Here is a 26,392-nt window from a genome sequence, read left to right on the forward strand (position 1 = left end):
TAAATTCTCTACGATTATAACATAAATGAAATTGTTTTTATTCATAAAATAACTTAGCTAAACAAAAAATATTTATATAATGAAATATATAAACACTACTCACCTACGCCTTCCCCATTCGGTTTGCAACCTCTTCCGCCCAAATGGAAAGAATCCGCCTGTTTGAGCGGAAACTTCTTCAGGATTGCACAAACTATAAGCGCAAGCCTGACGGCAAGCACTTCTCCATCTCTGTATTTTACGATAATCTCCACTCCATTTCCCTATATAACCGCGGCTTTCGTGATCCCACTCACAAAGTTTTCCGCTAACCTCGCTAAATAAATCTGGCTCGCTAGGTACTAAGTCTATTTTTTCTCCTCCCTCCCCTGATTACTGGAATGAAGTTTTCACAATGCTGAGGAAATCTTCTCCATTCATTTCTAAGACGTGGTTTAGTGGGTTTAAGTCTCACACGGTGGCTTTCAATGCTTTCACTTACTGTCAAAAAAAAAAAAAAACACTAGCCAGCGTTTACGTAGTAACCAGTTTTTAGTGGAGTTTAATGGATCCATAGACAATATAAAAATTTTTTATAAATTATACTTAATTGGAAATCAATCAACTATACAGTATCTGGAAAAAAAGGTAATTAACTGTATAGACAAAATAGATCTGGCCCAACTTGAATCAACATAAAACAGTAGGCTAAATACTTATTTCTTAAGAATAAATTCTCTGTTTATTCCTCATTGATTCCTGTATCAACTGCAACTCTATTTCTCATGACCTCGCTTACCGTTCAATTGTTATACGAATTGTCATAAATCTGAGCACTTTTGAAATGTGACTTCATTCTATAGAGATTGCAAGATTCTATAACTGTGGGACCAGTTAGATTAAGTCTCCTCTCCCATCCTTCCTCTCATACTAAATTCTACAATTGATTTTATACTTCATCGTCGAGATCCTACTAAGGTGGTAGAATTTAGTATAGTTTCTACCTTTACTGCGAGTTATATAAAATTGTTTATTATATTTAAATTTATTATGCAAAAGATTCACTTTTTTTTTTGGAAGATTTAAAAAGTTTTGATTGTTTTAGATAATAGTCAAAACTGGATTATAGTTAAAAATTCTCAGAATTATTACTATGCTTGTATGAATATTATTATAAGAAGCCAGAGTACATTGCCACCATAATAAATCTATTGTGCATAGCTTTGCACAATAGATTAAAACCTCTATAACTAGGCTTTTTTATAAACTTTAACACTATTTGGGGTGTAATATTTCACAGTACTATATATGAAGCTATAATAATATCACCTAAATAATGAAACCTTCGTCAACTAAGAGCTGAGCATTCTAAGAGATTGTGCTATAAGTTTTTGGTGTCAACAGACATCAGGATCGGAGACCATTGACTTATTTAAGTCATACCGCGGAATGCTGTAAACAAATCGGATAATCCAATTATAATACTAATATGAAATATATCGAATGCTAAATAATATATGTGTTCAGCATTCGGGATTGTAAGTAACTACAATATCCAAAAAAAAAGAGTCCCACAGAAACTATCGCAATTACTTTGTCAAATTATTTACACCATGATGTATAACAGCACTGTCCAAAGTACGGCTCGCGAGCCACATACGGCCCATGACTTGTTTTTAACCACAATTAAACAAATTTTCTTTTGGTGTACTAGTGAAACTTTCAGGTTCCATTCTTACAACGTGAGCTGCCCATTCCAGCCTTTGTGCTTTAACAAATCTGACTATATTTCCATTTTTAAGCAAGTTATCAATATCGTTGTGTGTTCGTCTTCTGAATGTCTCGTCGTCCTGAAAGTAATCCTACCAATATATTTAATGATAATCCGTTGACAAGGCATAGAGGTAGACCGAAGTTGAGATGAAAGGAAAACGTGTACGAGGACGCCAGAAAGCTCGGAGTTTTGAATTTGAAAACAACTGCAAAAGATCGAAGCAGATGAAGGCAGGTTGTGAAGAAGGCCAAGGTTCATACTGAATTGTAGTGCCAAATAAGATGTACTGGTAAAAATATATTATTTTATTTTTATGGTATACCAAATAAATAAATTGAAATTGATAAATTAATAAAAGTAAATTTAAAATAATAACCATATTTTTATTTTTGTCAAAAGCGGTCCCCAATCTGTACAGTGATTTGTATTGACCCGCGATCTCATTTGGTGTGGACAGCCCTAATGTGCTATATCTGTATAATCACAGCCTTAGATGTTGCGTAGCGTTTTCATGCAGTTATTAAATAAATAAAAACTTTTATTTTATTTTAAATAATTTTTATTGTTTTGTATATGTTAACAGATTACAATTGAATGATGAATTTTTTAAAAAATCCTCAAAATCATTATTAATATAATTACATCAAATATTGAATATGTTGTTATAACTAAATGGACTTACTTTTTCAATCAATACTTAATCTATAAAATTTTAATTTTCAATAATTCACTTGTAACGACGAGTTTAGTATAACCCACTCTTCACTTAGTGAATTTTAAACATACAGATTTTATGGTACACAATACAACATTGTTGCTGTTGTATATTTTGTTGTTTTTTTTTATTATTTTTTTGTACACAGCTCTTGCATTTTTATTGTTGCTATTCGTCTTAATTAATCAGCCCTTAAGTCAACTCGAATGTATGTGAACAGCTATATAATAGTTGTGCAATAAAAATCTCGTTAGGTTTGAAAATTTCGGTAGCAAAGCTCTGTATGAATAATGTTTAATGTTTAAAAACTAAAATCTAATAAACATATTTCTTTATTAAAAACTTAATTTTTAAAACATTCTACGACTCTAATTAGATAACAAAACTAATAACTTAAAGACTAGAACACAAAAGTTAAACATTAAATGCAGAACATATTTAAAGCAATTTTTTTTAATGTTGACTACTAATAATAATTCACAGTAATAGTAAATTAAGAGGGCCATTGGGTGCCATCATTAATATATGACAATATTTATTATGTATTTAATTATCAACCAATTTCAATTATTTCGTTATTTCTGAATTTACATCAAAACTTATTTTATTGAATATTGTAACATAGTTAAACTCCTGCCACACAGACGTATAGTGTTAAATACATTCGTCTAAACATGCTGAGTAAGAGTCTATATAGATTATATAGTGTCGTACGCCTCATTTACTGCGCTATATACATTTTTACAAAATATAACATTCTTTTATTTATGATAAAAAAATTTTAATAATTTATTAACGAGCCAATTGGTCAATTTAAATAAAAATAAAAACACTATAATTTATTATATATATATAAAAACAGTTTATATTTTATTTCTATTTAAATTGATCAATTAGCCCGTTAATAAATGATCAATTTTACAAATTTTATATTCCTAATATTTCACAGTTAATATTTATTAACCCAGTGAGGCAATAACACACAACTTGAAAACTGTACATATTTAAGTGCAATTAACGTATATTCGAGCTCGAATATTTTGATCGAAAGCTACGAAAAAATTTGAGCTGCACGAACAACTGATCTATTAAAATAAAAAATAGAAATTCTCGAACAATTCGAATAATATTTAAAGCACTATATACTTATATAAATAAGTTTTAGTCTTAAAAACTACTCTTCCGCTTCTCACAAAATAAAATAACGTATTTTAATTTGACCTTTATTTTTGATCAATTTATCAATATTGAAATTTATATGATATATATATTTTTAACTTAACAACTACAACATGTTTTATCAGATTAATAAAGTTTGAAAAATAAATCCAAATATTTAATTGTTATCAATTTAACTTTACTGAAGCTATAATTTAACAAAGGTGCAATCGATTACATTAATAAAGGTAGTTAAATTATTATTATTGATTTATCACAAATTTTTTTATTAAATAATTAATAATAACTAAATGTATTCTTTGGTTGATACCCAAAATACATCCTAAATTGAAAACAGAATTTTTTATATAGTATTTTAATTTAATTAAATAAATAACTTTAAATTTAATAAATTTTGTGTGATGATATTGCGTACAATTTCTTATATTACAGTGAATGTTGTTCTTAATAATTAAATATTAATCGATTTTGATAATTCATTTTATCTTTGCACTGTCATTTTTTAACTCTTAGGTATACATTAAAATTAGCCTCATTGAAATTGTTTTTATTATATTGACAACTTTATTTACATATTTTTAGTTTTTTAAATTTTCAAACTGCTTTGTACATTTCCTTTAAATTAGACATATTGTGAGTTAAATTTATTAAATACAATAGCTGACATTATAAATCAAGCTAATATATGTATATTAAATATGTGTTTGTATATTATTTTTACAATGTGTAAAATAAAAATTGAAAATATCTTATATTCTTAAAGAAATTACTTAAAAATTTTATTTTGTTAGAACATTACCGAAAACTTATAAAAAATATATAAAATAAAATATTTATTCTTTAAAAAAATTGATGCAAAAAAAAATAGTTTTTCCAAAAGTATTTTAAAAAAAAATATTTTGAAAAAATAATATAATACGTGTAGATAAATCATTTATACAAATTTAATAAATTTATTAATTTTACACATTAGATAAAAATAATTTATAAAAATATGTTTAAAGAGAATTTTATTTTAAATAACATTCGTGAATATATTTTTAGTATGTTAACAATATTTAAATAAAAAAATTCTTAAGGAAAAATCGTAGAATAAATTAATTTTTATTCGAAACAAATAAGCATTATAAAAGAACAATTTAATTTTTAACCTCAGAAGTTAAACTAATTGATATGATACTATTTTGCAATTTTATGTCTAATAGTATCTATCTAACATTTACATATATACAAATGTATAAAATAAAATATGAATGTACCATATATTGTATATATATATAGAAATGTATAGCATATACATAAAAAAGTAAAATATATGTACATACAAACGTATATATATGTTTATATGTAAAAAAAAAATATTTATATGTTTCATTAAATTTTTTAAGATTTATTTTTTAATGACAGAATTCTCAAACCACATCAGTCATTATAATATATAACTAACTATTTAAAAAAAATTACCCGAGATGTATTTTATTCTCAATATTAAATCTATCAAATCAAATTGACAGAACTTTGAGAATTTTGGTATGTTAGTATTTTAATGAAATACTACGTGTAGGATTAGTTATTTTACAATAGATAATCAGTTTCATATAATAGAACTATCTACCTGCTTAGATCTTATTAAATATAATATAAATTCTTAAATTGATAATTTTCATATTAGCTAATATTAAACTTAATGTATTTGTGTGCAATGGTATTAACAAGAAATACATGATTTTTGTTTAATGAATTTTATTTACCCATGAGGTCACACTTATAATACATATATAACATGTTACATATTTATACGGAATGCTAGATTCTTACAAATAGATTTATATCAATTGAGAGAGATTTCAAACTCATTTTTATAAAAATTTTTTAATTTTTTTTTGGTAATAATATGGCTGAATTTTCGTTGTGTAACGATTATCTTTAGTCGCTATAACTGTTGTTGCTTTTGAGTTTAAGATAACGTTAAGAGTTGACGAAGTTAACGAGAAATTTGATAAAAATCTATTTGAAATTACAAGATAATATATAAGAAATATAAATCAAATGTTTCATATAATTATTTAGCATGGTGTTAAATATGTGTGTTTATCGGGGAATTTTTATCTTTAGAATATTGACACTTCACAAACAAATATACAAATAAATTTGATTTCAAACCAAAATGTATGTAAATACAATTTACTATAAAATAAGACTTAATAAAAGACGATAGAAATGAAGTCCTTCAAAATTATTGAATCTCTCTGACATTATGAATACAAAGATTTAGTTTATAAATAAAAAGAACTCATACTACATTATATATATAAGACTAAATCCACACTTGTTAAACAATTTTCAACGTTTAATATGTATATATGTAAGCATGACTATTGGATAAAACTATACATTTTTAAAATGTGTTTGTAAAATATGTACATTTTAACGTTATTTCATATTAACGAACAATTACATTTTTATGAAATATATAAAGTACAACATTTTTATGAAATATATAAATTACAACATTTTTATGAAATATATAAGTTACAAAAAAAATGTAAATAAATCAATAAAAAATAATGAAAAAAAAAAATAAATAAATTAAAAAAGAAAAGTAAAAAATATTTCAAAAAAATAAATAAATTAAAAAAGAAAAGTAAAAAATATTTCAAAAAAATAAAAAAAGAAAAATCAAAAATTTTTCCAAAAAAAAAAAAAAAATTAATCAAAAAAATATAACCAAAAATATATTAATAAAAAAAAATTTTATCCATATATGCTATATTTTCCTATTCAGTATTGAATCCAAAGTGGGTCCAAATCTACCATATGGATCTTTTGGCAACATAAAAATGTCATCACACCACGTATAGCCTAGTACGCGGTTTTCGATTAATTTTTTGAATGCAATATTTTCATCTATCAAATCTCGATAATTATCATTCGAGATTATGACTGCATCTTGCTCAGCAGCTAACTGCAGAATAAAACTATAATAAAAAGAAAATTAAATAAGTTTATTATAAATCTTATCAATTCCAATATGACTTACCGATCATCATACGAATTGCTTGCCATACCAGGCAGATTCTTACATGGAGTGAAGACGATTTTTCCGTTTTCATAATATTTTTCTAGACTAGCTGGATCTGATGATTTAGATTTTTGTAGTCGGAATTGTGGTACAACTGCTTTAACCCGATGGCCCATATTTTCAAAATAATCTAAACAGATTTTAAGACCACGGACTGAAAATTCTTTATTTCTGCTATGGCTATAATAGAGAATTTAAGACAAAAAGTATTAAAAATATATATTTAAGAAAATTAAATTTAAATTAAAATTATAAATTAATTTCAAAGAAAAAAAATTTAAATAAAATTCATAAATATTGATAAAAATTTATAATTTGCAGTTAGGGTAGTAATTGGGTGGTAATTGGCATTAAAAAAAATATTCTCAAGCCTTTACATAAATTGAGCTTTCAATATACAAGCCTCAGATCACCGCGAATTCAAGTCTCCGATAATAATCCGGAAAAAAATTAGAAAAAACAAAATATGCACTATATGCCTTAGGGACGGGATAGGGAAGGTAATATGAAGATGGAGAGAAGTAAGGTAAGGATGAATGTTGTAAGGTTGTTAAAACATCTAACCAGGATGGAGATGAAGAATATTGGCAACTCGGCGGAATGATGTCATAAATAAATAGGTTCATTTTAGCCCATGTAGTCCGGATCGATTACTGATTTGCTTGTCCGGATCTTATTGTCTGGTGAAAAAAATCACGTTTAAAGATTATATGCTTACACGTATGTATGTTTCTTTCGTCTATGTATACGCTTTGTTTAGTAGTCGCTTAGATGTTATATTTTTTCGTTTTGCATTAGCATTATCTAAATTACGGACTTATAAAATGATCAGAAGATTACTGTTTAATTTGTGTTCTTGAAATAAATATGTATGTTGACCCTTTTTTTTTCAAGCCAGCGCAACTGGGCACTTTTACTCTTTGATAGCTGGGGGTACTATAGGGTCCCACCCATCTCATTGACTAATTTGTAAATCTCTCATAAGCTTCATAATTATCCAGTGATTGATCTAAGATCTGCGTACCTCCCCGTGCGGAGACTGATTACTCTAAGATTAGATAGTGGTAAGTAGGATACCCTGTCAATTTTCGCATATAACTTCAAGGCTCTGTCCCTTATGTATTTTTTGATCGGGTCTATTCTAAGGTGTCTTAGTATGTCGTTTGTGCGGATGTAGCAAGGCACTTTGAAGAGTCTTCGGAGAACCCGACTTTGAGCGACTTGTAGCTTTTGTATAGTAGAGTCAGCAGCTTTGCTATACGCGACACACCCATAAAGTAATGCTAATTATCTGGCTATAGATCAGTTTTCTGTTCTTCACGCTTAAGTTGTTGTGTTTGAAAAGTGGTTGTAAGCATTGCAGGGTTTTAGCGCAACTACTTCTTTCGACTTGTATATGCTTATGCCAAGTGAATCGCTTATCAAGCGTGATACCTAAATATTTAATGCTATCCTCCCAATTAATCACAATGTCACCAACTCTTACTCTCGGTGGATGTTGCCTGTGTTTACGTATAATAAACAGGGCTTTAGTTTTCTCTTTGTTAATTTTTATTTTCCATTTATGGAAGAACCCCAGGATGAGATTAATATGCTCCTGCAGCATGTTGGTGACATTTCTGGCAAGTTTATCAGAATATAACAAGCATGTGTCATCTGCGTATAATGATAATACCAAAGGACTTAACATTGGGATGTCAGACGTGTAGATGTTGTACAACAAGCGCATATAAATTTTTTTCTGGATTTTTAATATGACTGCTGCAATCCGAAAGTTTCAGTAATTATAGACCCGGATTAAGTCGGATCAGGATATACCGGATAGAATTTTAACGGAGTTTTAATGTATATACATTATATATATAAATCACAATATAATAATTTTAATTATTTATTAGAAAAATATTTTTAGATACCTGTATGCCACATTACTGCCATCGATTATGATCATTCGCTTTCTCAAGATTTCCACTGTGCCAGGATTATAAGCATTTGTATTATATTGCATTAATTTTTTCTTCTCACTTTTCGTAAATAAAGAATTATTCCGCACCATTTTTGCCCGTATGCAATTGATTACATATTGTGATGACTAAGGGGAAAATAGATAAATAACTTTTGCAACAAATAAGAACCAAACATACATTTGATGTATTGTCAGTATTTGTAGAATTAAGGGGAATATAATCTGGTGATTTTGAATCACTAACAAACAAAACACTATCATCACTATCGTCATTTACTGTTTTTGGTTTTAATGTGGTATCTTCAAAAGTTTCATCCAACACAATTATATCCTCAGGTCTGAAATGTGATTTTGCAGTTGAGTTCTTTGTAGAATGTTTAGGCGGAGTAACTTTATCAGGTGAGTTGATACTAGTTAAAGTTTTATCTCCAGTTGTATCAATCCACCATTTAGGTTTCTTCTCTTCAAAAAAATTGGACTCTTTTTTGACTTCACTGCCTTCTTTTTGTGATATTGGCGTAGATGAGAGGAAATTTGAAGGTTCGTAGTTTTCCAGATCTATTGAAACGAGTTCTGGTTCCACGCAAATACAATCATCGTCGATGATATTTTCTTTACAATTTGATGCAATTATCAAATTTTTGCGGACAGAAATAGTTGGTTTATTGACTTTCGAAGCAGTTATCTCCGCTGTTAAATCAATTTTATCTTTAATACGTTGCTTCTTATGTTTCCACTCAACTTCTCTTGCGTTCTGCATTGCATTACGCTTTAAGGTACGATTCATGACGGTCCGCTTTATTCTTTTATAATAAGATTGCGATGCAGATCTATTTAAAATGTTATTTTTATATTTTGCCTAAAAGAGAATTTAATTATTATAAAGAATTTATACCAAAATTTAGTTTGGAGTTCTATTTTCGTACAAATTTTCTAATACTATACACCATGTAGTTTTAAATACATTGCGTTAGAGGTCAAACCAAAAAGTTTCAGAACTTAACTAAGGGAAAAAAGAATGCCCAATGCACATTTGAAATTGGTTTTAAAGTATAAAATGTTGCTTCGAAGTGTTGGAGCGTGGCGAGCTCTTGAGCAACTTGACTACAGCTTGAATATACTTAAAAATAAATATACTGTCAAATTCATTGAAAAGTTCAAAAATATTGTTTATTCAATATAACAACAACTGCTTCAACACCACATGATGTTCGAACATTTGAATCTGCACAACCATAATCGAAAATCAAAATGCTTGAAGTTTTAAACAGATCAAACAATGTTTGACTTTTTGACTATATCATTTCTCAGATATTGGTTTTCGTATGACTGTTTGAATACCAAAAGAAAAACTTTGAACAATACTGAAAAACATTTGTTTCTGGTCTAGTTTCTTGAGCGACGACTTCAATCACTTACAAAATTATTAATGCAATTTAATCATACGTTCTTTTTTATTTTCACCACTAAACCAGTAAGCGTCACCACACCACTTAGAGGGGCTTGCAAGACCTCCTCTTAAATAGCATTATAAGTTTTACCCAAGGTTCTAAATATAATAACACAGTTTTTTTATATACGGTAATACAATGGGCCTATAGGCCTAAGTGGATCTCTTAGGATCGTCGGTACAACCTAAGTAAACCAGTAACAGACTGCTCTATGTCTCAAGAATGTCATTTTATATATAAATTGCTTTTCTAATTTGACATTTTCAATCTAGTCGTGCTTGCTTACAGATACATAGATTTAGCCCACATACTTATAAAAAATGCACGCATGTTTAAGTGCTACATAATAGCACTAAAACTGTGACAATGGAAATTTCGTAATCACAAAAAAATAAAAAACAAGAAGTAGAAATATTGTTTTGCTTAAAAATGTTTAAAGAAATCTTCTGCATAAATATGTTAAACGTTTAAAAAGTTTATATTACATCACTACATTAGACCCCGCCATTAGATTTCAGTGACTATTATAATATCAGCACATATCTCTATAATAATATATATAGGGTTAAATGTGTTGGTTGAAGTAGGTAGATTTCAATATGAAATTAAGAATATAGAACCTCAAATATTGTAATTATATAGTAATTCTTCGCAATCCTGTATTATTAAGAATCTTTTTACAAAAGATATTTAATTTAAGGTATCTAACACTACTGTTCTGAAACTTTTTAGAGAAATAGATAAATTGTAAACGTAAACAGCATCAAAAGGTAAAACTTACCCCCGAATTATCAATTATTTTCTTAAATCGTTTTTTTTTATTTGCGGAATGACTTGTTGACGGAATATCGTCGTTAACAGGTTGCTAAATAAAAGATACAATATAATGTTATTATATAAATGTCAGTTAATGTAAATATGCATGATATGAATATATGAGTAATAATCATTTAACAAAATAAATTACGAAAAATAATAAATAACAGATGACCCCAATACTTACCTTTACCCACCTAAATTTAATCTGATGGTTTACTTTATTAAAACACAAATTTGTATTTTTTTTTTTGATTTTATTTCAAATTTATATATAATACATTTATTTAGATTTTCTAACAACGACGATAATAATTAAATTTTTCATAAAAACATTTAGTAGAAAAAACAGCGCGCATATATGAAAATTGGTAAAAAAGTTAGTCATATCAAATGTATGGAAATATAAAAAGTACTTTTTTTGAATGAACTAAGTTTTAATATTTATATATAATTAATTGAATATTTATTTTATCTATTTCCAGTTTAAGTGACAACATGTAATACACAAAAGGAAATAGCAAAATAATATTTTTTATTAGCAAAGCAATTATTGTTTTTGAACTTTAAACTGTCAAAATTATTTATTTTTCAGTTCTTAATCTATGTTATTTTGAAGGGAATATATGAACGAGGCCATTTCTATTTTGAGAGGTCTTCATAAGATCTCTTCTTTATAAGAGGATTTAAATACTGTTTATATTTGAAATTACACTCTCAATGTAGAGATTTCTTCTTCTATATTTATGCGCGCTGTTTCTTCATATTTATTTTGATATTCCTCAGTTGAAAATATATTTGGTATTTTCAGCAAAGTTTCAAGCACCTAAAAAACAAAAAACATATATTAAAACATTTTTAAATATTTATTAAAATTAATTTAAAAAAAAAGTAGAAACAAACCTTTAAACGCATTAATCTATAGCTTTCATCGTTCATATGGAAATATTCCCGACGTAATAATTGGCTGTAGGATTTATAAACATCAGACGGAGCACTACAAGTACAAAAAAAAAATTGTTAATTATAATATTAAAAAATAAGTATATATAAAAAGGAAGGAAGTATTATAATTCAGGATCTCAAGTAACGAATTCGAGTATAAGATAAAATAATAAAAGTGTAAAGATATAAACTGAAAATGTATGCAAATATTTTTTTTTTTGCTGCTGCTTGGAACTGTTAGTATATTACACGGTAGAAGCTCGAAGAGTTTTTTATTATAGGAAACAGAGAAATAATTATAATATACAAATACATGGGCCTACATCCATATTTTAGATTTAGGTAAGATATAAGCGTGAAAAAGCGAGGTTGTTAAGAGATAAGGAATGAACAAAATGTGGATCCATATCATAATGATAATCCATATGATGATCTTCTGAAATGATCAAACTATATATGGGTGTCAACGACAAAAGATTTCGGAAGGTTGTTATAAACCTTATAAAACACTAAAAGCACACTTAATTTCTGAAGTCACTGTTGAGAGGAATAACCGCCATTTGATCATGTGAAAACACAAATAGCTTCGGAACGTAAACCTGTGAATTTCTGGAACCAAATATGGATTCGTATCTGGTTTGTTAAGTTTGATATTTTCCATAATAAATTAAAATAAATTCATTATGCGAGTTACACAAAAGTTGAATTTGTTGGCGTATTAATTTATCGTGAGACCCCACCAGGGGGTTATGAAAAAGTAGATGTATTAATCAATCAGAACCAACCAGTGCATTTAAAAAAAAATTCGATGATGTCGTTATTAAGTTAAAGCTGGAGTGGCTTCCGTTCGCATAACCACATCTCTTGTTAATGCAAGCAGTTCATTTAGCTTGAGGTGGCCTGCCAAGTCATCACCAACCCAATGGTGTCCTAAGACAGTCTTCCTCCTACTTGTCAGTGCTGGACATTGGCACACTATATACACTACTGTCTCCTTTTCTTCTAGATATAGTTTGCAAGTGTCTTCGAAGATAACAAATTCAAAAATAGATTGTAACCTGTTTTAAACCTGTTTTGTTTTTTTTCATTAAGAAATTAATAACAGTTATTAATTGCTAGCACATCTAACTTAATACTTGCATTTTAACACAAAATCGCTGATCGAAAAGAATTTCCAGGTATATTTCATCATTGCATATCAATTCCGCAATGAGTTCAACACACTTAGTTTGGACAGACTGCAATTCCTTTGGAATGCTCAAAATCCAATTTTCATTTTGACTTTTGACAGATAAAAAAGAGCTTTTAAGTTAGTTGCCAGAAAGCGAAACATCTTTAGGAGATTTTTGTGCTTGAAAAGACTGCGCTAACCTGTAAGATAGTTGCCAGAATTGCACTGTGTGTCTAACCTGTATCGATGTTCAGAATAAAGCTATAGGTTGTTGTAGAATGAATGTCGTAGGGCACTTAAACATATGAAGAAGGTTGATTGAAGTAGGTTAAAATTAATGAAGGTTGGTAATGGTGTTTGGGGGTTTCGGGTTAGGCTAAGGCCCTTATGCACTGCGACCAGTTTGATCTATTGTACACTAATGAACGTTGGTTAAAGGAAGGCTCCACAACACAAGGAGATTGTTAAAACGTCTTATAACACATGAGTAAAAAAATAACTACTATACATATTTGATTATTACAAATTGTTAACATTACTCGAATAGTATCATCAAATTAGTGAAGCATATTGTATAGTTATCAATTTTCGTTTCTAATAAATTATACACATATAATTGAGTAAATCTATTTGTTTTTAATATTTATTTACCAAAAAAAAAACTTACCCTAATATTATTAAGTCCAAGTCCTGTAATATATTAGCATCATCCTCAATGCTAGCATCTAATTCACATTCAATTGCCTTATCGCCTAAAAGCTTTAAAACGTGTGCTTTTGAAGTTTCCTAAAAATATTTTTTTAAAAAACAAAGCTTATAATTATAAAATGTATAGGTACTCACGTCCTCCAACATGGCATCGGTGCAGAAGTCCTTAAATGCAGCACAGTTTTCTCTGACACAACTACGATTACCATCATATGCAAAATATTGGAAGAATGCAGCTAAAACAATATTTGGCTTACAGGATTCGAGGTGCTCCTCCTTTCGCAGCATCATTTCATTCCAATTGTGATAGGCGCGAGTAGGTTGGATTTGATTTAAACGTTCCCGAATACGTGTATACCATGTTTTAGCCACATCTTCTGGTACATCGTAATGTGTGCATGCTCTATGCCAAATACTTTCCATTTGTTAAGTTTTTACTTGATATTATACACTTTTTTTCTTTTTCTTTTTTTCCTATTTGATACTATTTTTTTAGAACTTTTTTTTTTATAAATAACGAATAATGTACATGAAATGAACCGTTTTTATAAATTTATGAAACGAAATATGAATGCAGAAAGTTGCTTTCGTGCTTACACGGTGATGATTTAATAAGAGCAAATGAAAAATATTTTTAATACATTTCGATTAACACTAGTGTTCTTGAAATTTGGGGGTGGTTATTATTGCAATGTCCTTCTACTATGTAGGGCAAAGGATTGCCAAGTGTCTATAGAATGTTCTCTTTGAAAATTCTAAATTGAAGTATGTATTTTTTTTCTATATTGTGTAATATTAATATTAAAATAAATCTTTATTCAACATTATTTTTAATAGTTTTTATTATTATATTATCATAATATCATATATTCTAATATAAAAAATCTAATAAGTTTGTTGAGTATGCATTGGTAATGATAAGAATTTCTAGTTTGTTAATAAAATGTGTAATATGCTTTCTAGACTTATAACATTAACATTGTTACATGGATTTTAGAGAATTTTGTAATGAAAATGTCGCTCATTGGTACACATATGTTGTGTTAACTGCGTTAGTGTAAACGTATTGTTAATTTATTAAAATTTAATTTAATCGAGCTTAACGTCGGTTAATTTGTTATTAATAATATTATTTTTAAGCAACACTTACTAAGTTATTGTTAGAAAATATATACATTTAACAAAAAAAAAATAAAATAAAAATAAATAATTAATTTACAATTAATGGTTATTGAAAACTATTTGTATAAAATTATGTTACAAATTCAAAATTCACCGATCTATTTTTTCTCTCTCCTTATATGCAAATATAGAGAATAATTGATAACAAATAATTGATAATTATCTGACGATGTTTTCAATTGATTAATCTAACTTAACTTAGTTTAACCCATGATATACATTTTTACCCCTTTTAAAAATTTAAGTATAATTTGATTTGTTTTATAGAAATCATTTAAATAATCATGAAAGACTCAAGTGTAAATCTAAATTAAATTTGTTGTCAAAAATATAAAGGTAGTATTGCTTAGTAAATAATATGCATATACATCAAAAGTACCAACTATAAATAAATTTATATATTTCAGAATAAACGCTAAACCACAATATTAACCACACCTTCACATTATACCAGAGATAAACTATAAATCTCATTATACAGTAATGTTATAAACAATAAAATTTATTTAGAAAGAAGAAAATTTGGTTAGGTCGTGTGCGAGTAAATTGAGGTAAGGTAAATTGAAATATTATAGGAATGTTTTGCACTGCACTTATGTTAATATGTATTTATTGCATTTATTTATTATTTTTGTTTAAAACTTTTCAAATTAATTTATTAAACATCTTATAAAATTTTCACAATGGTAATACCTAATTTTTATCTAATTTACCTTACTCGTAATTCTGGTAAATACCAACATTCACTGTCATACCGACATAATTTACTATTTCCCTCAATTTATCATCAATTTACTCAAACTCGCACACGGCTTTATTATTTATTTAAAATTTAAAGTATATGCTTTTTTGGACCTTTACCATTAATTAATTCTTTATAAACTAAAATTTCGTTTATTACGATTTTTGTTAAAAGGAAAATCTTTATTTAACCTAATCAATCAAGTATGCATTAAATTATTAAAAATAGTTATTCTAAAAATTTCAATAATAAAATTTTGCATATTTGGCAACTCTAACCTATCTCAATGCCAGCTCCCCCTTTTCCAAAAGTAAAAATAAAGTTTCATAACATGAAAAGTTACGTATTTTACATGTAAAACGGCACATGCGCCATTTCACTGTATTTTCAGCACAAACACGGAAATAAATATAAACATCATATATTTTCGAAGTGCAACTTACCTTATCCCTGTTATTTAACCCAATCAAGACTGATCTACCAGCAGCCATAGGCTTTCTTCTTTGAGCTATTTGCTCAATTCCAGACACATTTAATGAATTTTTTAGGACTCGGTCAATGTTTTTAAAATAACGTGACTTATTGCGCTTCTTAAATTTTCTTTTACGAATTGTCGATTCGTTGCTTTTTTTGTTTTTACCCATATTGATGTTTTTCTTATTAAATGCTATAAATTAAACAATTTGTTTAATTCTAACTTTAGCACCAACAACTTTTGCTACAACTCAAATCAAAGAAATAATGGAGGACTCTGACAGTTCGATATTTATAAGTTGGTATCACTGCAATAAAGCAATTTCATACTTCTTTATACTAAAAGGGTTGCCTAATAAATATTATATATACAAAAAAATTTTTTTTTAAATCATGTGAGTACATATATATACATATATTTATTATATATTATATATATTTGCAACACATTTTTAAATATTTTAAAAGCAGTTTTTTTCTCTACTTTAGTAGTAATTTTTATTGAAGATATGTGTAGTTCTTGTTGTTGCTGTTGCTTAAATCCGCCGTGAAGTTCTTTTATTTTTTTTTAAAGCGGAAAAAACAATTGTTGGAAAATGAGATGAAATAAAACATTATGATCTGTTTTGAGATTAAATCTGCATGTGTACAGGCACAACTGAAAAAATGAAGAACCTCATGTGGTGTAATGTTTCAGTTAGGTCAATGTGGTAAGAATTGTGATAATTATTGCTATTGAACGCAATACTATACCCTAAACCTTTTGTGGAAAACCTTTTTTATATGATAATTCTAAAGCATTAGAAATATTTACTTGTTGGACTTATACCATACACAGATGTTGTTATATATTTATCTAATTATTTATACTTATATTATTTATCTAATTATTTTATGTAAGAGCAAAAAAGGGGCTTCGAAAAAAAATTTCTTTTAATATAGGCCAGTTTAAATATAGTCGAAGAAAAGATCGGTACATTAAAATCGTAGCAACTAGTAACACTCTTTAAAGAAATGTGGTCACACGTGCCAGTGTAGAAAATAATAGCGTGTCGCACGCAAACCATTGGTTCCCACACCCCCTTTGTTTATTAAAATAAATTGGTTTAAACAGTTATACTGTACTATGTAATGGTTGAGTATAGTGTAATAATAAATGGGCTACTCATGTAGTATACACATTATTTCATATAGCTTTTAATTGATGACGATTTAAGAGATAGTGAAATTAAAATAATGCATATATGTAACTAAAAAAAATTAGGTATAAAATAAAATTCTTAGAGTTTTCATTATGGCAACTATGAAAAACATTTATAGTTTACGAGTTATCTTACTTATATGTTTTAGTATTTATTTTTTAATTATTATTATTGGATTTTCAATTCTTTCTTGTTTAGAAAATAGCTATAAGTTGAAAAAATATGAAAAACTATTCCCTTTTATTGCATAAATTACAATTTATTCAAAATAAATTGTAAATAACAGAATTCTATAAAAAAAAATAAAAAAAAATTCTAAAGTTCAAGTTATTCCAATAACACTTTTTATAGTAAATTTATTATGACTACTAAACTCGTCGCAGAGTCTATTGTTGTATAAAAGTGTACCCATTATCCCAGTCTTCCAAAAAACTAATTGACTACTAAATTCGTCGCAGAGTCTATTGTTGCATAAAAGTGTACTCATTATCCCAGTCTTCTAAAAAACTGTTTACTCGGTAAAAAAAACTGGTTATTCGTTATCTATTCTAGATTAAGCTAAAAACAAATATATTTAAAGACTAAAATTATTAAATAAGATATTAATGGAAAAAAAAAATAAAAGTTCATATTTCAATTCATTAAGAACAATTTTATCAAAAGCAGGGTTCAATGTTACTATGACAAAAAAAAATATTGAATCTGGGTTAAGATATTATGATCAATAATAATTGCCGTAATAGTTTCAAGGGCAACTCTAATATATATAAAGAGATATTAGACTCTTTTCGATATATTTATTTTGGAAATGTTTTATAACGATACTACAATTAACGTAAAAAATTATATTTCTTTATAATTCATTATTGGAAGTCGAAGGCTCATTTATATAAAATAATTCAGGAATAATTATATAGAGTGCATACTTAATAAGAATAGAAGAAATATTTTGTACTTATACGAAATCTAAACCTGGATTTTTAGAGGTAATCGTCAGTAAGCTTGATTTGAATCAAAAATGAGCTTGCAGTCACTTGGATCTTTAGTGCTAAATACTTACCCAAAAATCTACAAAGATACTTTTTATACAATTCATTCTTATGAACCCAAAGCTTAAATAAATACAAACTGTATCGCTAATCCCTGCTAGAATAATAGCAACACAAGTAATATTACCAATTTAAATTAAAACTCATACTACTATCTTAATTACTTATTTAAACCTAAAAATCAAACTAATACGCCAACGAAAAAGTAAAACAAAATAAAATAGAACATTTTTAGCTTACCACTCCTATAATATTATTGCATAAAAATGTTTTGACCAGTTCCACAATAAACACTTCAGATTCCCACTGTGCGAACTGCAGCAACAACAAAAACTATCAGTAAAATTAATATTATTTTATTAAAAATAATATATGTTTAATTAGTGGACAGATGTTTACTTTGTTAAGTAATTTCACAGTTGTAATTTGACTATTATATAAGCACAAAAATGAATACATAAATTTAATACACATACGAGTAATGTAACTTCTCACTCCACTTTATTTTCACTTCACTATGATGTAAATAATTATTACAGTGGCCTAATTTTAACTAGTGCCTAGTTTTGATAAATATTTTAAAGATATCTAACATATACTTGATATTTTAACTTCAAGCACAATTAGGAGTTTCACTAACTTATTTTAAGCGCGTTCTGTTGCAAAAAAAATATTTTACACAGCTGCAGCAAACGTAAGTAGGTTAATGGTAAATAATTTGATAACTCGATATTTCTGTTGTCAGCACTGTATGACAGAGTTTTCAAAAAGTGCTACCACATTGACAAATTGCTTAATATTGCTGATTTATTAATACGAACTGAATTCTTTCAATAAACAACAACATTTTTTTTTTCAACAACAAAAAAAAAGAGGTTTATTAATATGTCTTATTTATTATTTAATAAATAATAAAAATAATAATAAATAATTCATTATTTTTAAAGTTTAAAATAAATGTCACTATGTAAAAAATACACACATCGAATAAAAATCTCTTTCTATTTCTACAAAATAAATTTGTTTCGAAATGATCGTTTCCTCAACTATGAAAAAAATTCTGCAAGCATGCAAACGAAAAACTTATTTATGACCGCAATTTACACTTTCTTGTAAAATGCTAACCCTCTAATATTAATGAATGTATTTAATAGCTGTCAGTGAAGAAATTTGTATTTATACTGAATAAATTCAGTAATTAGAAATAAATAAGTAAGAAAAATACATCACATATTATTATATTACGAACATTTTATATATTAAATTTTATATTATAAATTTTTTTATTTTTTTATAATTTTTTCAGTTTCTATAAAAAAAAATTCAAAATTTTCCTATCGTTGAAAAATTCTTTATTAATCTTCGAGTTCAAACTTTTGCATCTTGCTTGTAATAATGGACGTTTTCGGTGTTTCACATGTGTGGCAAAACACGCATGCTGGCTTATTATCGTAAGGGCCATGTTATGCAGAGTGTCTCGAGCACGGCATGAGTACAATTGTTGTTGTTTTCAATGCAAATTTTAAATTTGAGAATGAGAAAAAATACAATATGGCCGGTCAAAGTCCGGCATGAGAGCCGGAGTATATGTGCCCACGGTTGCCACTTGAAAATTTTTTTCTGTACCAAAATTGGTTTAAAAAGGTACCATTTTTGTAAAAAAAGGTACAAAATTTTTTTGGACCTTTTTGTTTTCTCGTTCTGTGTTTTTCATAGTGTTATAAATGGACAAAATATAAAATAGTGCAAAGTTGAATTTATAAAAAAAATTAATTGGAAATATCCACAATAAAGTTGGGTCGTCAAAAATGTACCATTTTTTGAACATGAGTACCAAACGAAAAAAAAAGTACCAATTTTGGTACTAAAGTACCATAAGTGGCAACCGTGTTTGTGCCCCGGTACTAAAGCAAAACAGTGCTGTTTAGTAATAAATTTAAAAATTTGCGCATTTTAGGAGCAAATTGCTACAATTCTAATACGCTTTGGAGAAAAAATGGCAGTAAGCAACACAACCTTTTTTTATAAATTGTTAATAATATAATTATTACACTTTCCAGTTTTAAAGAAAGGCGTAAATACTATTAAGTACTGTTAATAATTATTGTAAGATAATGTAATAATAAACTAATATTATTACGGCCTCTATGAGATTTTTCTTGCTAGTTATTTTTGGTGGCAAATTGAAAATGAGCATATCTAAATTTTCTTTTAAATATAGGCATAACCAAAAAGTATCAAAACATTGTAAAAACACGAAATTAGCAATACTGATGTGACACTCTGCATAACATGCATTTTCATGCGGAGACACTCTGCATAACATGGCCCTAAGCGAGAATTGTCATCACTGTTGCAATCTGTCAAGCGTTATGTTTTAGCTAATTACAAATCTTTCACATGTGCACATAATGGAAGCATATTAAATTTGTATAAAAATAAATAGTTAATATAAAATTCTAAATTAAAATGAATACAGAATTGAAAGTAATGGTAAAAATGATGGAATTTTCAATATAAAATCTCATTTTATTCCCAATTTTCAAATTTATGGAATTTTTAAATTTAGCTTGAATTTTTGTTTACAGATCATTTTTAACTTATGATTGCAATATTCATTGGAATTTCCAATGAACGTTTACAATAGTTCACTTATTGCGTTGGTAACACTTTTTCTTGAATGGCCGAAGTGAAGTAAACGACTACTGGCCTGGATAGAGAAAATAGTGTTTTGCATACATTTCAGCCAGTATAGGCCAGCAGGTTGCTGTTTTTTACTACCGTGCGAGCCACAGAAAACACCTAATATAAAATTATATTTAACCTTGCACAACATTTCCTATATATTTAAAAAATTTATTGCAAAATTCACAGTAAAAAAAATTTGACAAAAGTTTTTAATTTTTAACAGAAAAGCAAAATCAATATGTAAGCAAGGTTTTGAGTACACTTCATTGCGACTCCCAGGTGCGCAATCTCTAGAATGATTGGATTAATGATTAGGTTATAATTCATTGTAGAATGATTGAAATGTGTATGAAAAATATATGGTTCTTATTGTAGCATAATGTGGTTATGCTTTGAGATATCATTTTTCTGTCAGTTGACTGGATATAGAACGGTTTATTGAAGCTACATTAAAGTCATTACGAAGTTCCGTTTTAATGTAATTATTTTTTAGCGGAACATTAATGTTAAACAATATTTCCAAGCACATTTTTCGAAAGATTTTTTGTTGAATTGATATAATTCGCTTGATATTTATTTTGAATGACAAAATTGTCAATCTTAAGCCAATTTACATTAGACCTGCTATCAAATGAGGTCTAATGCTAATGTAGAAGTGTACCAATTTCAAAAACTACATACTTACAGGTATATTTTGAATTAAGGTAAATATACTAAATGCTATTTAAGATGAAGCAATGTTATAATATTTAAATATGAGGCCGTGTGAGTAAATTAAAATTTCCAAGGAATTTTTTGCATTGCGCTTATGTAAATATTTATTTGTTAATTTATTACACTTATTTATTATTTTTGGTTAAAAGTTTTTAAATTTATTTACTAAACATCTTATAAAATTTTCAGTGGTAACATTTAATTTACCTAATCTTTATCTAATTTACCCTACTTGAAATTCTGATAAATACCAACATTCGCTGCTATATCGACATAATTTACTATTTTCCTCAATTTAACATCAATTTACTCGAACTCGCCCACGTCCTGAATAAAATATTTTGATAACTTTGAAATTATTTAATTATGACTTCATTAGAGTAGTTGGCATCACTATTAATTATCCGCTGTATTGTCACAGCTGTCAAAACAGTAATCAAAACAACATGATAAATAATAAAAATTTGCTGATTAGATAGTTGCTCTTGAGATTTTCTCAGAAGTTATACGCAAAAAGGTAAGAAGAGAATTGATAAAACTCTCTGTAACTGATATTGCAATTGTATAAACAACCAAACACTATACAAAATATTAAATTGCCAATTCAGATAGAGAAGTTCTACGAAAAGATCTTATTAAGAAAAGGCAGTGACGAAGAGCTACAAAATTTGCTATCAATTTTCGCATTGTTGGTCTGTCAAAGATAATAGCAACAAGTGTATTACAAAATATTTAAAGCGTTAATTGATTTAACAGTAAATAAGAAAATCGTAAGATGCATTATATTATTAAATAATGATAATTTATTAATTTATTTGTGTGAATTTATTTAAAAACCAGTGGATACTTTTGACGACGACGTATTCGACAACATGGACATTTGGGGAATTTTTATGTTTTGCCTGCTAGTGTTCTTGATAATGAGTTGCTGCGGTTATTGCTGCTCCTCAAAAAGACGTGGTACTATTCTATCAAGTAAGTCCAAATCCAATAGCTATACTCTAACTTTATATAAAAATATCAGCTCCAAACAAGAGCTTGGGTTACATCCAATGACAGCAGATCAATTGTCGTTAGTGAAGTGCACGTGCCAAACCCTTGTACGCGAAAATATATATTTCAATAAAGATTATTAATTTCAGGTATATTTATGCATATATATGACAGTATGTACATATTTTATGCATAATTGAGGGGTAGAGTTTTTTATTTTCAGCATTTGCGCAAACTATTTGATTTGAAAACTCTTGATTACTTTATGACGCATTCAGATTAGCGCGTATTGACACTTTGAATTCATATTTTGTTAGCAAAGTTGCTGACTGTATTTGTTAACATGATTTATAGTCCTTTTGTATTTAAGATAATTATAAGAAATTATTAAGCTATTTATTGCTATAATCTATATTACCCGCATTTCATAACCTTTTTGCTTTCTAATCAAATTAATTTAATTAAGAAAATGTTGTGAAATAGTGCTTTTTAATTTATTAGAAAAAAATAAATGATTTTATTATAAAATTTTATTTAAATTTCGCAAAATATTGTCTGAAATATTTTTTATTAATAATTCTACATAAATCTGTATTCATAGAAAACAGTTTATGTCAGCTCTATTCGCAGATAAATTATGAAAAGTAAAACCATGCAAAAATATTTCTAGATTTTATTTCCTGTTGCTTCTTAAAAAAATATGTTTAGCTTTTATAAAAATTGTTTATGTTTATTTATTCTTATTTGTTGTCTATTCTTTATGAAAAGCACTCAACGCAAATGCGCTCATATTACTGAAAAGCAGAGCCTAAGTTTATTACTCTAAGATTTGCTATCAAGACTGGTTTCAACTAGTTTCACTTACACATTAAAATGAAGGAGTGTTAAAAAACTAATTATTTTGAATTTTTTTAAAATATATTAATTTTATCGCCAGTATTTACTTTATCCGTTTCATAATACTCTGAATTCCAATTGGAAAAATACTGCTGAAATGCATTTTTAAGTATTTTATTCAGTTTTCGCCGCGTTTTCGCATTGGTATTATCCATATGTACCATGTTGTTATTGTTTTTGTTGTTGTTGTTATGAACTGCAGGAATCCATAAAGCAGATAACATAAAACGGATTACAAGTATGTATATATGGGTTAGGATATGAAGAGGTAATAATATAAAAGGGAAAAGGATTGTTTAGAAGTAAGAATGTGTGGCTGATGGATGGAATTTAAATTGAATTTAGACGGGATCAAGGGGAAGAAGTCTAGCCAATTTAGATTTCAAGCACGGCCTTGTCTACGTTTTGATAGCAATCGTCGGGTTCTACGATCAAGTGTATGCGATAAATCCTTTATATTATCTACGTTGTCGTTCCCATACCCCTTTGAGTCGTGGAAAAAAAAAGGTAGTGCAATGTATTGACAATATATAGTGCTTGCGGCATTGGAATGATTTTATGATTCATCATGTTTTCTTGAATAAGTATTAATTTTTCCAAACCAATTTTGCTTCTCAAATTATCTTCAATGAAAGCGTTTTTAATTTTCCTGTAAACTTTTTGGTTTGATATTTTGCTGCAATATAAATTGCAAATCAAATTAATGTGTGTCTTGCTTACTCGCTTAGTAAACACAAACTAAGCAGTGCAACTGGCAATATGCGTATGCTGCCAATACAAAGGCCTTTCTTTCTGCGATACGTGGAAAACATGAACAGGCACAGTGTGACACTGAAACCATAATTCATTCATCTTAGGAATGACTAAAGAAGATTTACATCACTGAGTAATTAAGGAAGAGACTTGAAATAATGAGGTTTAATACTTAGGTCTATCTTAGGTCTATCTAAGCCAAAAAGCAGGGCCGTCACTGGAATCACCAAAGCCCCATGATTATAAAGTGGGGTGATGAAAACATCTGAATTCCTTATATCATAGTATAAAGTGAGGAACAGGGGTGACTTGTGACGCATACCTAATAAGTCAGAGGAATGGGTGCTAGGGATATAAAAGAAAAGTCAGGATTTGCTTGCTACCTTACAACGCTTGCAATTTCTATATTCTTTATACATTTTGATATCACTTGATCGTTTAAAAATGGTTTGCCTTTCTATGGTCACATTTTCTTGTGATATATAGAGTAGTTATATTTTTAATAATTCAATTATTTTTGTAATTTATATACATATACATATATATACAAGAGAAAATATGTTAATTTTTTTAAACTCAATTTTATGATATTATATTGCATTAACTTCATAGAGTTTAAATCTCTTCTCACGACAGGCTGTCGTTAGTATCTATTTCTATGATTAAATTGTGGGCGTTAACATTTTAAGTATTATCAATAATTCTGTGATTTATTAATATATTAAAACACATATCACTAATATTGGTCTTCTTTTTTAATGGCTATCTTTGGACAAACTTTCGGAACACTTTTGCTGACTTGACAGAACTGACATCCTGTAATATTGGGAACTTGGTCAAGTCTATAAACTTGACCAAGTTTCCAATATTCACTCTTACTTAAAGAGGTCATGCCTTTAAGCCATGTCTTTACGCTGTCCATTGCGGTCCTTCCGGGGTCTTTCTGGTCTATATATTCGCACTACGTTAACCTGTGGTAATATAATGAGTTATCATTGAAGCTCAAGTTGGCTTTGCTACATACGTCTGTCACTACAATATAAACAAACCTAAATCATTTATACATAACTTTATACTTATAACTACAAAAAATTTAAATTAATTTAATTTAAGGCTTAACTAATATAAAAAGTTACTTTTTACTGTTATTGATTAAGTTCTTTTTTTGACCAAGGACCACTTGTTTTTAGTAGGGACCACGAAGTTTTAAAATAATAAACTGTATGATTATTTCTGGTATAATGTATAATGAATTGTATAAGTATATAGGTACATTGTATAGGTTTCAAAATAGGTATATAATTTTTTGGAAATTTTTTTTGCTTATTTTCTAATAAGTGAGGTTTCAATGGACAAACTACAAACTATGTTTCCATATCTGTTGAAGTTGATTCACGGACCATTTTTAACAATCTCGCGGAACACTTATGAGTTGGGAACCACTGGTATAAAGGATGCATCAAGTGTACATTTTTCGGGAATCTTACTCAATATCTTTGGCAGTAAATGTTTTAAAATATAAATCCGTCACTATTTCGGGGCTGTTTGAAATTTTATAATTAGTTCCACTAGGACCTATGGCAAATTTTCGTTAAGAGTTAAATAATGTATGCATCAATGTGTATCATACAGATAAAATTTTATATATTATATTAATAAATCAATCATTTCTTATGATTGATTTATGTTCCTTTTTTATATTAACACCTTATTAATATTTTTTGCTACATAATTTACCTCTTATCATGCTCCATTTTCTTGTAATCGTCTTTAGAATCAAGATATCTATTACTTTTTTCGCCAAGAACGCACTAATTCGTCAAAGCGCTCCAATAAAAATAAGTAAAAATTTGCTAAGAAAATTCTTGTTTTTACATTTATAAAAACATTTAAGATTTTTAAATAACTAAAT

At 27.7% G+C, this 26,392-nt stretch overlaps 3 protein-coding genes across 6 annotated transcripts in view; 1 reads left to right on the forward strand and 2 right to left on the reverse strand.

Moving 5' to 3' along the window:
- Positions 1 to 6,408: 6,408 nt before the first annotated feature.
- Positions 6,409 to 19,156, reverse strand: LOC119684190 (endoribonuclease rege-1). Of its 3 annotated transcripts, none has more exons than XM_038098166.1 (7): positions 19,076 to 19,156; positions 18,676 to 18,750; positions 10,928 to 11,011; positions 8,874 to 9,554; positions 8,646 to 8,821; positions 6,688 to 6,909; positions 6,409 to 6,625 (listed from the first exon to the last, which is right to left on the reverse strand). In XM_038098166.1, exons 4-7 carry the CDS (start codon positions 9,480 to 9,482, stop codon positions 6,415 to 6,417), a joined length of 1,218 nt encoding a protein of 405 aa, XP_037954094.1. In that variant the 5' UTR covers positions 9,483 to 9,554; positions 10,928 to 11,011; positions 18,676 to 18,750; positions 19,076 to 19,156; the 3' UTR covers positions 6,409 to 6,414. The 3 variants fall into 3 exon arrangements, with proteins under 3 accessions (XP_037954094.1, XP_037954093.1, XP_037954092.1); XM_038098165.1 differs by having other exon boundaries at positions 18,912 to 19,148; XM_038098164.1 differs by lacking the exons at positions 18,676 to 18,750; positions 19,076 to 19,156 and adding an exon at positions 16,154 to 16,311.
- On the reverse strand, positions 11,527 to 14,560 carry LOC119684195. The gene is made up of 4 exons (XM_038098172.1): positions 13,922 to 14,560; positions 13,746 to 13,864; positions 11,866 to 11,959; positions 11,527 to 11,788 (listed from the first exon to the last, which is right to left on the reverse strand). Exons 1-4 carry the CDS (start codon positions 14,207 to 14,209, stop codon positions 11,672 to 11,674), a joined length of 618 nt encoding a protein of 205 aa, XP_037954100.1. The 5' UTR covers positions 14,210 to 14,560; the 3' UTR covers positions 11,527 to 11,671.
- Positions 19,157 to 22,287: 3,131 nt separating the features above from the next.
- The window catches only part of LOC119684197 (protein shisa-5), a 34,690-nt gene continuing 30,585 nt past the window's right edge, over positions 22,288 to 26,392 (forward strand). Inside the window, exons 1-3 of one of the 2 annotated variants that reach the window (XM_038098184.1) lie at positions 22,288 to 22,354; positions 22,446 to 22,607; positions 22,678 to 22,812. In XM_038098184.1, the coding sequence (XP_037954112.1) occupies positions 22,710 to 22,812 (103 nt within the window). In that variant the 5' untranslated portion in view covers positions 22,288 to 22,354; positions 22,446 to 22,607; positions 22,678 to 22,709. Of the gene's footprint in view, positions 22,608 to 22,677; positions 22,813 to 26,392 lie in introns of both variants that reach the window. The other variant, XM_038098183.1, reaches the window with a different exon arrangement.

This window comes from Teleopsis dalmanni, chromosome 2, assembly GCF_002237135.1.
Source record: "Teleopsis dalmanni isolate 2A chromosome 2, ASM223713v2, whole genome shotgun sequence".
Classification (NCBI taxonomy): domain Eukaryota; kingdom Metazoa; phylum Arthropoda; class Insecta; order Diptera; family Diopsidae; genus Teleopsis; species Teleopsis dalmanni.

Bases quoted from the DNA above. Each gene is read 5' to 3' on its own strand.
- LOC119684195 (XM_038098172.1), bottom strand. From the start codon at position 14,209: ATGGAAAGTATTTGGCATAGAGCATGCACACATTACGATGTACCAGAA. The intron at 13,865-13,921 runs GTGAGTACCTAT...AAATATTTTTAG, and splicing joins CCGATGCCATGTTGGAGGAC to GAAACTTCAAAAGCACACGT. The intron at 11,789-11,865 runs GTTTGTTTCTAC...TTTGTTTTTTAG, and splicing joins ATAGATTAATGCGTTTAAAG to GTGCTTGAAACTTTGCTGAA.
- LOC119684190 (XM_038098164.1), bottom strand. From the start codon at position 16,201: ATGGCTGCTGGTAGATCAGTCTTGATTGGGTTAAATAACAGGGATAAG. The intron at 8,822-8,873 runs GTATGTTTGGTT...TTTTCCCCTTAG, and splicing joins ATACTGACAATACATCAAAT to TCATCACAATATGTAATCAA. The intron at 6,626-6,687 runs GTAAGTCATATT...TTTTTATTATAG, and splicing joins AGCAATTCGTATGATGATCG to TTTTATTCTGCAGTTAGCTG.